Source organism: Micromys minutus, assembly GCF_963924665.1.
Source record: "Micromys minutus genome assembly, chromosome: 29".
NCBI classification, from domain to species: domain Eukaryota; kingdom Metazoa; phylum Chordata; class Mammalia; order Rodentia; family Muridae; genus Micromys; species Micromys minutus.
In genome coordinates this window covers 3,725,255-3,739,892 of record NC_137964.1, presented here as the reverse complement: position 1 = coordinate 3,739,892, position 14,638 = coordinate 3,725,255, and the positions used below count along the sequence as shown (strand labels likewise).

The 14,638-nt window shown below is 50.1% G+C and overlaps 1 protein-coding gene across 1 annotated transcript; it reads right to left on the bottom strand.

Annotated features, from left to right (window-relative positions):
- Positions 1-985: 985 nt before the first annotated feature.
- NPTX2 (neuronal pentraxin 2) lies at positions 986-11,200 on the bottom strand (the record flags this gene model as incomplete). Its single annotated transcript, XM_080940693.1, has 5 exons — positions 986-1,213; positions 1,954-2,133; positions 3,737-3,981; positions 8,937-9,153; positions 10,772-11,200. 5 exons carry the CDS (start codon positions 11,198-11,200, stop codon positions 986-988), a joined length of 1,299 nt encoding a protein of 432 aa, XP_080796819.1.
- Between the last annotated feature and the right edge of the window lie 3,438 nt (positions 11,201-14,638).

Here is a 14,638-nt window from a genome sequence, read left to right as displayed (position 1 = left end):
CCACTGAATCACTTTCTCTTTAAAATAAATTATGATATATGGTACAGCCTGGAGTCACTAAGCATGTAGCAGCCAAATGACACCCAAATCTCCAGTTCCGGGGGGGAAATACTCGATGGGGGAGAGTCAGATGCTCACAGGAACCAATGTGGCTTACAAACAAGCTCACTCTTCACAGTGGGCTGAGCATCAAAAGGAGGGGAGGCTTCTAATGGCTGTTCATCTTCTGTGGGGAATAAAGTAAATCCCCAAACCACACGGAATGTTGTAGAAGCTGCAAATGAACTTTTGGCACCAGATGAGAAGAGCAGCTTTTCAAAGCCAACCCAGCAATGGTCCTTGGAAGCGTGGGTCTGCGAGGTGGACGGGGGTGGGGAGGCTGTGGGGGACCTTCTCCACAGTTGAGGGAGGGTCTGCTTTGGGGATGCTGGGGATTGTCTGGGCAGCTGGCCCTCCACCAGCTGCAATTCCCTCAGAGGGAAAGACCAGAGTGCACATGACACCAAGGGAGAGACTGTTTCAGGGGCGAGTAGATTCTGTGCACTGTGTTCAGTCAAAAGCAGGGATGTGCTACACACACAAGGGACCAAGGCCACCCCTGTAGGATGACCGCACAGCCATCAAAGGGGACAGACAGGAAGCACACACAAGACACCAAGGGTCCGAAACGACAGGCAGGGCTGGGCTGCATTAGCATTTACAGGGGAGGTGGAGAGGCTCACAGACTTTACTAGAAATCCCAGCAGGAAGTGGCTCAGAACTCTTCCCAGGGATTCTGTCACTAACCCCCCCCCCCAAAAAAAAAAAAAAAAACAACAAAATGGTAAGGAACAAATGAGCCTAAGACAGAGGTGGCCACACAGCCTGCCTTAGAGGCCCTGGCTCTTTTCTGTTCAGTCCAGAGGTTTTAGTTGAACTGGGGAATAGATGTCTTGAAACTCCCCAGAACAGCCCGATCTTGGCCTCTGGGACAGGGAGAAGGTAGCTACAAATCCAGGAGACGCTCTTCACACGTCTCCACAGGCCACTTGGAAGCCCCTCCAAACACATCAACATTGTTGTCCACCCATGGGATGATGTTTCCAGGCATGTTCGTGGAGCAGTTGGCGATGTTGATGATTTCTTGCGCCCGGAGGACACGATCCCATATGTTGAACTGGCTAAGCTCTCCAACAAAGGCCTGTGTGGCATCAAATCTGCCTCCCACAGTGTCCTGGAAATTAGAAACAGGCACTTTGGGATAGGCTGACAAACAGAACTGGCCTTCTGACTCTCCAGAGAAGCAAGACGGAAGGAACCACCTATTCTACAGGTCCTGAAGCCCCACGGCATTTGAGGTCTAAGAAATGGCTTTATTATACCACCCTCCTTACACAGGGGAAACTGAGGCAGAAGGGAGAAGACTCTTGCCTAAAGCCTGACTCTCAACCCCTTTCACAGAGAAGCAGTGGACCTGAGGAGAGAGGCTATGCAGGAGACTGCAAGGCCCCTAAGTGCTTAGTAATCACAATGCTAGCTCCTCCCTGCCCAGAACCTGCTGGCTTCTTTGCCACCCCTCACCTAGATAGCAAGCGCCCCAGATCATGTTTCTTCCCATGCCCCCAACCCCCAGGCACACTAGATGTTTCCTAAGTGGCCTTTGCTAGATGCTGGGGTCCTGAGTAAATAGTTCCAGGAAGATTTCAGTTCTGCCATTGTGTACCAGGCTCATGGGAACACTGCGGATGCCTTCCTACAGTGTTTACCCCACAAGGCAGCTGGACCCTGTGACTCCAAAAACATTCCCACAGCCCTTTGTCATCACACAGCCAGGGAGCTTACTCATGGGGCCCGCAGGCTGTCGGAACACTGTGGCAGGATCTGGGAGACAGATATCTTGGGCAAGAGCAAGGAAGGGGATGCCAGGTAGTTGGGTTGAGGCCTCCTTTGTAGCATCAGTGAGAGAGGACCCACCTGCTCCTGCCCCAGGATGAGCACTCCCCCTGGCTTGATGGGGTGCCAGGGTGCCAGGTTTTCCCCAGTGCCCAGCTTCTCCCCATCCTGGAAAGCTTCCCACATGCCGTCCCGAGTGGTCCAGGTGATGCAGATGTGGTGCCACTTGCCATCACTAACAAACAGGGGCAGCTGTGCGACCTGTGGACACAACATGCAGGTGAGGGCTTGCCAGGCCTGGATCCCATGGATCCCTCCAGGGAACAGGGCGGAATGTCACCTGGGTTACTCTTCCTTCCAGGACTCCCGCTGGGATCCCCTTCCCTATCCTGTACGTGACACACCAAACCCCACTGGCCTTGTGTGTGTGACAATCAGGAGACTAGGCAAAGCCTCAGAACACTGGACATTCTTGGCTCTGGGCCTGGCTCTTGACTCCCAAACTAGCCTGGGCTGTGTAGAACCAGACAGGTAGCACTAAGAGACGTGTGTGTGTGTGTGTGTGTGTGTGTGTGTGTGTGTGTGTGTGTGTGTGTGTGTGAAGCCTTGTCTGTGTCAAGGGAAGGGCAGGAGGCCTCTATATGCAAGTGTGTGTTGGCACAGTGCAGGAGTGTGCACATACAGAGCCACACTCAACTACAAGCAAGCCCCAGAAGCCTGTGAGCACAAGGCTGTGCTGTTGTTACTGTTGGTCTCCTAGCAACCTGAAGTCTCCCTCCCAGGACCTGGATGTTTACAAGAGGTCTTAAGGGAGAGGAAACAGGACTCTCAGGGATTACAGTGTTATTTAGAACAATAAATTCTTGGCTCAGGAAAGCCTGTGCCTGCTAGAAGCCTGGAAGGCTCACTCCATTCCACAGAACTTCCAACTTCTCCACAGTGTTCCCAAAGTAGACAAACTCCACCCAGTGGCAGCTTGATAAAGATCACAGACAGGCAAGGGTCTCTTCACCCATCCCAAATGGAGGCTGGACCTGGACCACCTCCAGCAGGGGCAGCCATTCAAATGCCGGACTAAGGACATTCTTTTATCGTGTTGGATCTGACGTTGGGAGAAAAGTTTGTTGTGTTTAAAGACAGGGTTTGCTGTGTAGAACAAACTGGCTTTAAATTCTGTCATCTTGCACTAGCTTCCCAAGCTCTTACAAAGGGCGCCACCACACCCAAGTCGGTGGCTGAGTGGCCAGAGGCTCAAAACTAGTCTTTCACGGAGATCATAGTCCTTACTGCCTGTGGGATGGAGCAGAAGTTTCCAGGGGCTGAGAAGGGTTGAGCAGGAGTGGACTACAGTGTGGCTGTCTCACGTTTGTTGTGGTGTGATTATACAGCTGTGTATTTGCCAGGGTCATTTAAAACTGAATGTACATTTAGAAGGTCAGCTTTGCCAAGTGCACACATTATCGCAATAAACCCGCTCCCTTTGAAATGTATATCTACGTTCCCACACAAGTACCCTCAACCAGAGCATTTAGGGAGAACCCCAAAGGGCTCTGCATGTGGGGTCCTGCCTTTCTATTCCTTCCACTCCTGTGACACGTGGATCCTCAACTGCCTGTTGTTGGCCAGACTCAGAGCTAGGCTCTCCATTAGCTGCAGATATCCTCTGCCACCCCCATCCCAGGTCAGCACTGAAGAAGAAGTGCCTCCCCGATGCTGAGGACGGTAACCACCACACTCCTAGTCAGTCGCTGAAACAGACTGTGGCTGGCCGGGATCTGCTGTGAGCTACCTAAAGCCAGCAAGCGCTGACTCCGTCCGGCATCTACTCCCCGGGACACCAGGGTGAAGTCCCCGCAGACCTCACCTTGTCGTTGATGAGCAGCTCGATGGGATTGTTACCCCACTCTATCAGCACAATCTCATTGGCCTGCCCAGGCACAGCATAGGAGAACGGCGTGCCGAGGCCTGGCGAGGCGCTGGATCGCAGCCACAGGCAGATGGTGAAGGCATACAGCTCAGGCAATGTCTTCTTGATCTTGCCATACAGGTAGTTTGTGCGGAGAGGAAGGGACACTTTGAATGCATCTGGTGACTTGAATGCACTGTTACCTGGATGGAAGGAAGAGAGGGTAGGGTAGGTGGCCTGGCCCAAGTATCTCTCCCCAGGACCCATCACTCAGGCAGACCCAGAGCACTCCAGCTCCTGGTCAAAGTGCTAGGGACAGTCCCTGACTCCTAGAAGCTTACATTCTGGTGGGAAATCAGTCCAAAGAGAGTAGAAGGGGAGAAGGGAAAGTGGGTAGGGATTTCTTCAAGGAGGACAGTGGTAAGGAAAGACTGAAGGGTGGGGCGAGGAATTACGAAGAGCCGGTGACATAAGACCTAACGGTGAGAATCCAGGCAGAGGTACTGGCAAGAACATGGCCTCCATGATGCTCTGGGAGGTGAAGGACAAGGAATAATTTGTGAGAAATACACGAGGCACCACAGAGAACTTGTCTGTACCTTTTCTTTTCTTTTTTGAGACTGTCTCATTGTGTGTCTTTGTCCTGTAATGCTTACTCAGACCAGCGATTCTTCTGCCTCTGCCTCCTAAGTGCGGGGATTGAAGGTGTGCACCCCCATATCCAGCCTACCTCCAGCATTTAGGATAGGAAAAGAAGTCTCAGAGCTAGAGAGGTAGCCCAGCAGCTAGGTGCACTTGCTGCTCCTCCAAAGCACTCAGGTTTGAGGGTCCATTTCTAGTAGTCACATGACAATTCACAACCATCTGTACCCCCAGTTCCAGGGGATCTGATGCTCTCTCCTGGCCTCCCCACATGACATACAAACATAAGCCTATGCACATATTCATACATATACAACCAAAAAATTTAAGAGACCTCTCCATTCCTATCTATTTCTGAGTAAAGGCCTTTCTGTGCAACCTGTAGCCCAGGCTGGCTTTGAACTCACAATCCCGCCTTAGCCTAATGTCTTAGTTAGGGTTTTGTGCAGGAATACAAACCCTGACTAAGACACCTAGCAAGTACTGGGTTTATATATGTAGCCTGCAGGAGGCTTCTTTGAATCCACTAGTAAATCAGACAGAGACAAAACACCTAACTCTGGTCCTCTCTGATCACAGTCTCAATGACTAGAAAGGGGAGGAAGGGTTTAGAGACACTGGATTTAATTTTCTTCTTCTTCCACAACCAAGCCTTATTGCCTTGCTTCTTTCCTTGAATACTCTGTCTTCTTTTTTAAAAGCAGGCTTTGAAACCAGGGGAGCAGAGTTTGGGGGAGCACTGTGTGAACACTTGTGGATGAGTGAGCCTGAATCACTTGCCATCGTAAAGGATTAGCATTGCTCAGGCAAAGGAGTCAGGCTTGAGGTGCACACAACAGCTTTCCTCAGAAGTCCCTGTTGGGAAACCCTTTGCTCCTGACATGGCCTTTCCTTCTCAAGAGAAGATGGCATTGTTGAACTGTTTTATGGAATGCTGAAGGGGTGGGGGAGACAGATGCATGTGGAGGCGTTCTCCCTTCAGGCTAACACCTGGACAGATCTTTAGACTTTCCAGACCTTACTGTTTGTGGTAAGACCTCCCCTTGTTCCCCCATCTCAGGCTGTCCTCGCGCACATGACACATTGGAAGTCATTCAAACAAACTCTTACACGGCCTGGAGCTTTCAGCATCATCTGGATTTAAGCTCAGATTGATGTAACAGTTGTGTTACCCAAAGTTTGCCGGGAACAACATGAGTCTGTGAGCAGTCGTAAGGACAGCTTTCCTTGTGCATAAGGATCAGATCTTGCCAGTGAAGGAACCTCAGTTTCTCACTCATTCAACAACTACTTATTAAGCACCCTTAAGGGCCAGACATCAGCCAACCTGACTCCATCATATTCCAAAACTGAAAAGTCCCAGGGTTCAGGCCTTATCTGAAGAGGTCTCCTGCACAGCCCAGAGTCCAGGGTCACCTTTCTGGTCCCTCTGAGTTTTCTAGCTAGTATTTGCTCCTGCTCCTGTGGTTACATAGTCTTCCTGATTCATCCTGACCTCCCATGGTAGGCATTTCTCAAAACAGGCTGAGGGCTGTGGAACACCTGTCTAGACTTGGAGACCTGACTGTGCTGAAGGAAAGTACAGGACCAGACAACAGCCGCTCCAGTTGTTTAGGTTGTACTGTCGTGTTGAGGCTTCAGAGGAACGGCTTATCTAAGGGCACCCAGCTACTGAGCCAACAGGACCAGAAGCCCGTCTCTCCACCACATGGAGCCACTGGTGCTTAGTCTTCAAGTGGCAAATGGCCGCGTTCTTAATGAAGGCATCATTATCTAATAAGGAGAAATGGCTTCCATGCTCACAGGTGGGCAGGCTTGCCAATTTAATAAGACTTGGGGTCGGCAATATCATTAGATGGGTGACAACAGATAGGTTTAATTAGAGCTGGGAGAGCTGAGAGGCAGAGAGGGGGGGCTCTAGCCTGACAACTGGTCCCCTTTATTTGAATAAAACAGCTTGGAGGTTCAGAGGAAACTTAGTTAGGACCAATTAAGGAATTAAAAGGCTTGACCAATAAATCAGAAACTGCAGGTGGTGGACAAGCCTAAGGAGGGGGGCGGGCAGCCTGGGGCTTTGAGGAGGAAGTGCTGGTTTCTCAGTGCTAATGTCGGTTTCAGCACCCAGCCAGCTGCACCTGGGCTGCTGGCCCAGACTCTGAAGCCTTTACAAACGAAGAGGTCTTGCAGACAAGGGAAATGGATATGCTGGGGACACGGGTGCTGTGTTGGGGCAGCTGCTACTTGCTGGGCTACAGAGAGCCTCATGCCCAGTAGGGTTAAAAGCCTATTTCTTCTCTGGGATCTATACTGAACTTCTCAGCTCTGCAGAGATTGGAGGCATCATTCTGCCTCATCTGTACCTGTTGCAGGGCTAATAGAAGATACAGAACCTACAGCCAAGCATCTGGCTCTTGTCTGATGTAGAATGATGAACCAAAGGACTGAGACTCCCCAGAGCCTTCCTAACCGGGCTCGGCTGGATGCCACTAATGCACCTGGTGGAGTTCCAGCTCGTAGTGCACTTTGGGGGCCGAGCATTTCCATACCCTTCTACAGTGGACACAAAGCAGAATGAGCACAGACTCACACGTGCCCAGGAACAAATGGCTTACCAGATGGTCATTTCCCTTTAAGACTCATTCCAGAACTGAGTAGGTGGAACACAAGGAAAAAGTCTAGCATTCCTGTGGTGGGGGAGTCAAAGGGAAGTCTGGGACTGGAGAGATGGCTCAGCAAATAAGAGTACTGTTGATCTTGCAGAGGACCCGGGCTCATTTATTTGCACCATAGGGAGCTTACAATCATCTGTAACTCCAGTCCCAAGGGACCCAACATCCCTTTCTAGGCTTCATGGGCACCAGGTGTAATGTGGTACACATGTGCATGAAGGCAAATCACCTATACACATACACACGGACTCATATGTGTGTGAGGGCTGGTGTGTGAATGCATGTGTGTGTGTGTGTGTGTGTGTGTAGTATGCAGGAACTCAGTGGCTCCTCTAAACCATTTTTGTACAGAGGGTTGGCTCTTGTTAGCCCAGCATCCGATGGCCTGTTCACCTGTGGGTGGACTTTCAGTGAGAACTAAGGGGCAAGAATGTGTGTCAGAACCAGCATGGCTGACCTGAGTCTTGACTGTTTCTTCTGGGTTAGAACAGGTGGGAAGGCTACTAAGTACAACACTGGAGTACAGTACAGTTCAGAACAGCACCTCCACTGGCCTGGAGTTCAAGAACAGATAATACAGAGGCTCAGGTTTATGTTACCGTGACAAGTGTCTCAGTGGAAGTATCCATAAAGGAAATTTGTCTACCTGGGAAATGAGCATTTTTCTCACGTGTAAAATGGGTATTGTGTTTGGCATACTGCCTGGTACTATGTCCATTCTCCAGATTTATACTGACCGGTCTCCTGGCTGGCAAGCTGACCACTGTGCCAAGGGAGGCACACAGCCACCAAGTCCCCTCTGATTCCAGTTACCCCTTTCAGTTACTTCACTGTGCTCACTCCTTGGCCCCACGCCTCCCAAGGATCCACTGTGATTGTGTGAGGGAGGGAGGGCGCTGCTCTCCCTCTTGTAAAGCAAGAAAGAATCGGAGGCAGTTGCTTTGCCTTTGAAGAAGGCTCTGAGACCCAGTGAGTCTCCCAGTGTCACCTACCAGTAGAGGCAAGACAGAGAAGAAACTATTTTGAAAACTCAAGAATCAATGTCAAGTCAGAGATGGCAGCACACGCCTGTAATCCCAGCACTTGGAGGCTGAGGCAGGTGGGTGGCAAGCGGGAGGGAAAGCTTCCTTTAATAAGAAGCTGTTCAAGGAGGAAAAGAAGCCAGAATCTAAGTCAAATAGGTAAGCAGCCTTCTCACCCTTCTATAAGAAAAGCAAGAGAAATAACAGAAAACAGGAAGGTGTTTTGGGAAACCATGGACTGAATAAAACAATAGCTCATGCCTCCTCCATCTGACCCTTCTGTTCACTACAAGGGTCACTGGACGGTTTTCTTCTGGATAGCCTCCTATCAATCATGACATTGAAACTGCCTGTGTCATCTTAGTGAATCTGAGATTATAATTCTATACCGTCCACACCAAACCTAAAACTCCACAGGCCACCCAAAGAGTTAGGTTGAGACTACAAACAGAAGCATTTAGGACCCTCAGTCTTTCTCGTGGGAGAATCTTACCTAATGATAAGATGGAAAGACAAACAGAATCTGCTGTACCAACAAGTTAAAAGGAGGCTAAACTGCCTATCCGGCAGGAGGTCAGAGGTCAGGCTGTTTCTCCAAGCAGGTCCCGACCTCCTTTGTTTTCCCAGGTAGTGCTGGCAGGGGTAGGAGCTAATTCCTATGAGGACAGTCAATCTGTGTCCTGCACACAAACATCTGAAGATGACCTCCATATTGTACCACTACCATTGCTTCACTGCTGCCCATAAAAGGAAATCCCAGATCTTCCTGAAGTGGTAAAAAGGAGGCCACTCTCATCCAGAGAGCATCAGGCACACAGCACCTACCTCTCTCCAGCTCAGTTACCCTCTGCAGCAGCGCGTTCAGTGTGCTCTCTGTCTTCTGCCTGTGAGCGGAGGTCTCATTGTGGAGCAGGGACTTCTCATCTTCCAGCTCAGCCACCTTGCGTAGCAACTGCCTCTCCAGCTCCCCGAGCCTCCGCTGGAGCACCTCTCGAAAGTCGCTCGGCAGCCCAGCACTAGACACGTTTGTGCGGAGCTGGAGCTTTGGAAGGGTGGGAGGGAGAGATATTCAGGCCAGTTGAATAAAACTGTGGCACGCAGCTCCAGCGACCCGACCACACCGCAACGAGCTTCCAAAGCAGCTCTGAATTGTGCCAGTGCCTCAAAGGAGAACATTTTACTGATGCCTCTTTTTTTTGGTAGGGAAAGGCTTTCAAAGTCAAACAAAAATGACTTCCCTGCAATATTTGAAACTTGCGAGTTTCACTTTCTCTTCTTGAAAAGCTGCCGTTTCCCTCTTACCAAAAGCCTAAAAATGTAGCCAACATCTATAATTCTATGTCATATAAAGCCCAAAACACAGGCAAGATTTTTTTTTCAAACAGTTAATCACTGGTACTCAAAGCCAGTGAGCTTTCATCTAGAAATGCACACGGTCCCCAAGTTCCAAAACAGCACAAGGGCAAACGGGCTCTGAGATATTCCTGGAAAAAGACAGATACAAGGGGTTACTAAACCCCAGACAGCTCCGTTGTTAATGCTGGACCCAAACCCTCACTTCCCATTCCTCTTACTCATCTGCCCCCACTCCAGCTCAGAGGCAGCCAGCCCCCCTCAGCCACGAGCCCTTGGCAAGCTCCTGAATCTCTGTGTCCCAGTGTTCCAGATTACAAATTGTCGAAAACTGGACTGCCTCGTGCTATTCTCTCTTACAAGGGTTAAAATTAAATAATCTTGTCTGAGTCACACTTAGAACTCAAGAAGTGTCAGCTCTCAGTAATCATGAGTCATGGGATCCACAGATGCTGAAAATACTGTATATAGCAATCATGCCAAAAGAAACACTCCGATAATTTAGCAATAATTAACACCTGTAATTTAAACCTCATTTTTGCTAATAGGTATTTTTGATAAACGCTGTTAACAGAAACGTCCACACTTCTTAAACAAGGTGGGAATAAGATAAAAATTAATTGATGATTCCCCCCCCCCAAAGTTCCAAACTACCCACAGGAGAAGATAACGGGATAAAGTCCGTTCCCCTAAAGTCATAGCTAAGGGCATCTTAAAAAAAAAAAAAAATCTGACTCCATGAGGTTAATAAAGGGCTTGTTCACATTGTGGGGTCGCTGGCTTTCCCCTTTCCACACTCCTCTAGATCAGTCAAACCCAGTCCTCCAGCACCCCAACCCAATTTGTCAAAGAAAACACCAGATGCCTAGGGGCAGCTGACCTCCAGCGGCAGGTTCAGCACTGGGCTCAGGCAGCGGGAGCGAGTCCGGCTTCCAAAAGCGGAGGTTTGCAAAGAGGAAACAGGCTGCCAGGTCACCGGGTATTTATTGCCCTCCAGGCCTGGCGGTCTGGGTTCTTTAGCCAAAAACCTCGGTAAGTTTACGGGTGAGTCTAGAGAGTAAGTCCCCGCGCGCGACGGGATGGAGATGGGGGTGGGGATGTCACCTTTCCCATGAACGAGGGGACAGAAGAGGACAAGAAGGGAGGCCATCCCAGTAAAGTCCAGAGCAGGAGCAAGAATTGCACCCCGAACTCAGCTCTACCCGTGGGTGGGGGCGCGCAGCCAGCCCACGTACCCGTTTCTCCCGCACCCTCCGTCCCACGATCCCGGAGACCGCCACCCGCTAGATGCCACCGCGCGCATCTACCTCGAGGCTCTCCAAGCGGTCCTTGAGGGTCTGCAGCGAGCGGCTGAGCTGCTCTACGACGTGGCCCGGGTCCCGGGGCAGGTCGCCCATGGTGTCCTTGCCCGTGGCTCCCGTGCCGCGCGCCTTACCACCCGCCAGCCCCTCACAGCGGGCCAGCTTGCCAGTGAGCTCTCGGATGGCTTCTCGCTGGGCGCCCAGCGTCTCCTTCTGCTGCACGACGGTCTCGCGCAGCTGCAGCACAGCGGCTCGCAGCTCCTCCTCGGGGCTCAGCGTGCCTCCCTGCATGGGCATCGCGGGCAGCGGGCAGCCGGCGCGCGCCGCTTCTGGGGGCAACGCGGTGCACACGAAGCGACTGCCAGGTATCGGGCTGTCCTGGGCTTGTCCAGCGGCCACGGCGAGCGCCACGCCGGCGGTCAGCAGCGCCAGCATCTCGCTGACCTACGCGCTCACTTCAGCATGGGTCGCTGGTTTACCGTCTGGGTGCCTTCGCGGCCGGCTACGTCCGTCCGAGCGCGGCGCTCGAGGGAACCGCGTGCAGCACAGAAGCCGTAGCACAAGCGCCGCCTGCCGTCGCAGAACCCCAACTCTCCGCTCGGTGCGGCGTTCTGGCCCCGGCGCGGCCCGCGCGCCCTTTCTTAAGCTTGGAGGGTGGGGCCACGGGCGCGTGGGGCTCGCGCCGCGCTCTCTGATTGGTCCGCCAGCGTTTGCGTCACGCTGAGGGCGGGGCGGGGGCGCATCTCTAAGCTGGCCGGGGCTGCGGGGCTCTGTCGTGGGCTGGGTTTCTGAGGTGCGAGTACCGAGTCCCCAAGGCTCCTTAGGAAAGAAAAATTGGGCTTGGGAGACGGTCATAGAGAGCGTTGGCTGGCCCCGCACAGTCAAAGAAGCTCCGGGGACACCTTGACGCCCACGATGAGAGGTGTTGGCGCGGCTTCCGGCTGAGGATTCCTGACAGAGATGACTCCACTTCCCACGGAGGAATTCTCCCAGCGCTACTCGAACCCGGGTCTTCCACGCGAGCCACCCCCGCGGCCCGCGTGGGTTTTCTTGTTCTGGCGCTGGAAGCACGACGGTCGCTTGCAGAGGCAATCTGAAGGCATCTCCTAATCCCAGGCCCAACCCCAGAAAACTCAAGGAGGAAAAGCAAAATCAAAAAAAAAAAAAAAAAAAAAAAAAAAACCAAAAAAACAACAACAACAACAACAAAAAACTCAGGCCAGCAGGGACAGAAGTGGGTCCTGGATGCTGCAAGAAAGAAGGGGGTGATGCCAACACAGGAGACCAGAAGGCTGTAGTTATTAGTTCACTCGAAGGTTCTTGTGTGGGGACAATATCCTTCTTGGAAAGAACCTAATTTAATACCCAGAAATCTTCAAAAGGTGGTGTGTGTGGGGGGGATATTTCAAAATCTTACCCATGGCTTACAAGTTCAGAACAGTTACACACTTTACAGACTGAGCTGGTTTACTGTGAATTAAAAATGAAAAAAAGTTGCCTCTTTTTAAAGAAATCCTGTTGCAAGGTCATTAATCACATTATCCATTCTACCAGAAACAAATGGATTTGTCACTGTGCACAGAAGCTGGGGCTGATTCTGAAAACAAATTGTATCAAAATAAATGAAATTATTATGATAATACAAAATAGACTGCAGTGATTAATCTCTAGAAACCAAACTCTGACCTGTTTTGCACTTCAAACAATAGCTTCTGTTATGTAAATAGTTGTGGGGTTTTTTTCAAGGACTGTGTTGCTAAATTATAAGGAAAGTTTTCTATTCATGAAAAATCTCTTCAAGGATTAAAAACTACAGACAGGAAATTCAGTGTTCACAGAATCCAGAGCAGGAGACAAGGAAGCGGGGGATGGCTCAGGTAAAAATATTGAACAATGGGAAAGGTGAGGTGTAAACAGGAACGGGGTGGGATGGGTGAATGCTGGGCTAATGGCTTTGTTGTCTGCACTCACCAGGAAGCTGAATATGACCTTGAGTCTACAATTGCTTCCTAGACCTTCTTCTGGCTACGTGGAAACTCAGGAGCTCAAGGAAACCCACACACACACAAATTGCAATCTGGAAGGTAAAAAAAAAAAAAATCTCAAAACACTTTCTAAATAAGTACATTTTTAGAGGATACTGTAAGGTACCAAATACAGGCTTATTCAGAGTCGTCCAAATATAGACATGTTGCTTGAAGTTTCTACTCATAGATTTGATGCTCTTTTACTCCTAGGCCAGGGCAGATCTTAATTGGGTGTGACAATAGGTTATCATTGTTCCTGTGTGGTTCTCAGGTCTTTTCGTGGCATGGACTAATAATTCATATCTGCAACTACTTGAAGCCAAGGCTTGTCCTTTCAATAATGAAATCAAGTGTATTTCCACAATTCTAATTCCCTCCTGACCAAATAAGGCGATGTACAAGAAGACATAAAAATAGCATATATCACCAAAATAATTGCTCTTAGACGTCCTACAAGACTTTCCACTATGAGAAGTGATCAGCAAAGTTTCCAAACCCCAGATGGAAAGACCCAGGCATTGAGGATGTTATTTTCTCTGGAGACAGTAAAATCAGAGGACTTTATGCTATTTTCAGTTTTATTTTGTTTTCCTGGTACAATGGAAAAATCTGCTGGTTTAGGAATGAGGCGTTCCAGTCCCAATGCCAACTGTTACTAGCTAAGTGGTTTGGGGCAAGCCATTTTCTCCTATTTGGACCTTGTAGGAAAGATAAGGCAATTAGACTCAACTCTTTAATGGCCCTTCTGGCTTTATTCAAGAGCCTGGTAGTTCCGGGAGACAGGACTCCCTCTTCCATGTGATAAACATTACAAAACACTGGTTTTCTTTTGTGTGGGCTATTAACTTCCTGTAGCCAAGGCAGAGTGTGGAAGGGCAGGCTGGGTGTATGAACAGCAGGAGATGCTGTTCTATACAGGGAGATGCTGTGTCTGCGGCTGTAACCCGCTCCTGAAGCATGGGCGCTCTGCCTTTATTTCCTCCTGGCAGCAGAGAAACCATCTACCTGGAAGATCCTGCACGTATGACTCACGCTACCCATGAGAACACTGTGCAAGCGACAGAGCCCAGGGCCCACAGATTTCTCTGCTACTTGAGAAAGTCGTGCAGATTTGCAGCAGTGAATCACTGCCACCTAATCTCTTAGTGTAACCAATGCTGCAGCATAGTAACCACCCACTCATTCACTATGTCTGCTGGTCCCAGGTCAGCCGAGAGCCCAGTAAGGACTTAACCCGCGTGCTGGGAATCCTGATGAGCTCATTCTACCTCCATTTTATTGCCCCATCTGTTTGGCTCCCTGGTTCTTCTCACATGCATTTTTATCTTGGTCTTCTGGGAAATGTGCTAATTTCCACCATGGTGTCAGAGGAACCCATGTTATACATCCCCCCCCTTCTGTATTTCCTCCTCTCTCAGCCACTTGGGAAGTCAAGAATGGGGGTGTGAGCTCGATAGCACAGAATTCAAGGACAGCTTCCTGCAAACACGACTCAGGAACTGTCCTCGGTGCTGAATTTCAGTCAGAGGGGAGTTGAGAATGGTGTGTGTGTGTGTGTGTGTGTGTGTGTGTGTGTGTGTGTGTGTGTGTGTGTGTGTGTGCAGGGGATTCAGTACTAGAGGTGCTAAAGGATCCCAATTAATCTCCTTTAATACATAACATGCTAATACCCTTTTATGAGTGTATTTTTCACTAGCTCAAACTGCCCAACAAATGGAAAAGGCCTGAGTTTGGAGTCAGGCAGCTCCTGTTTCAGTCCCAGTTTTATAACCTGAGAGTGTAGCTTAACCTCCCTGAGCCTTAGTTTCCTCATTTCTAAAATTAAAAGCAAATTTATAAGCAAGCA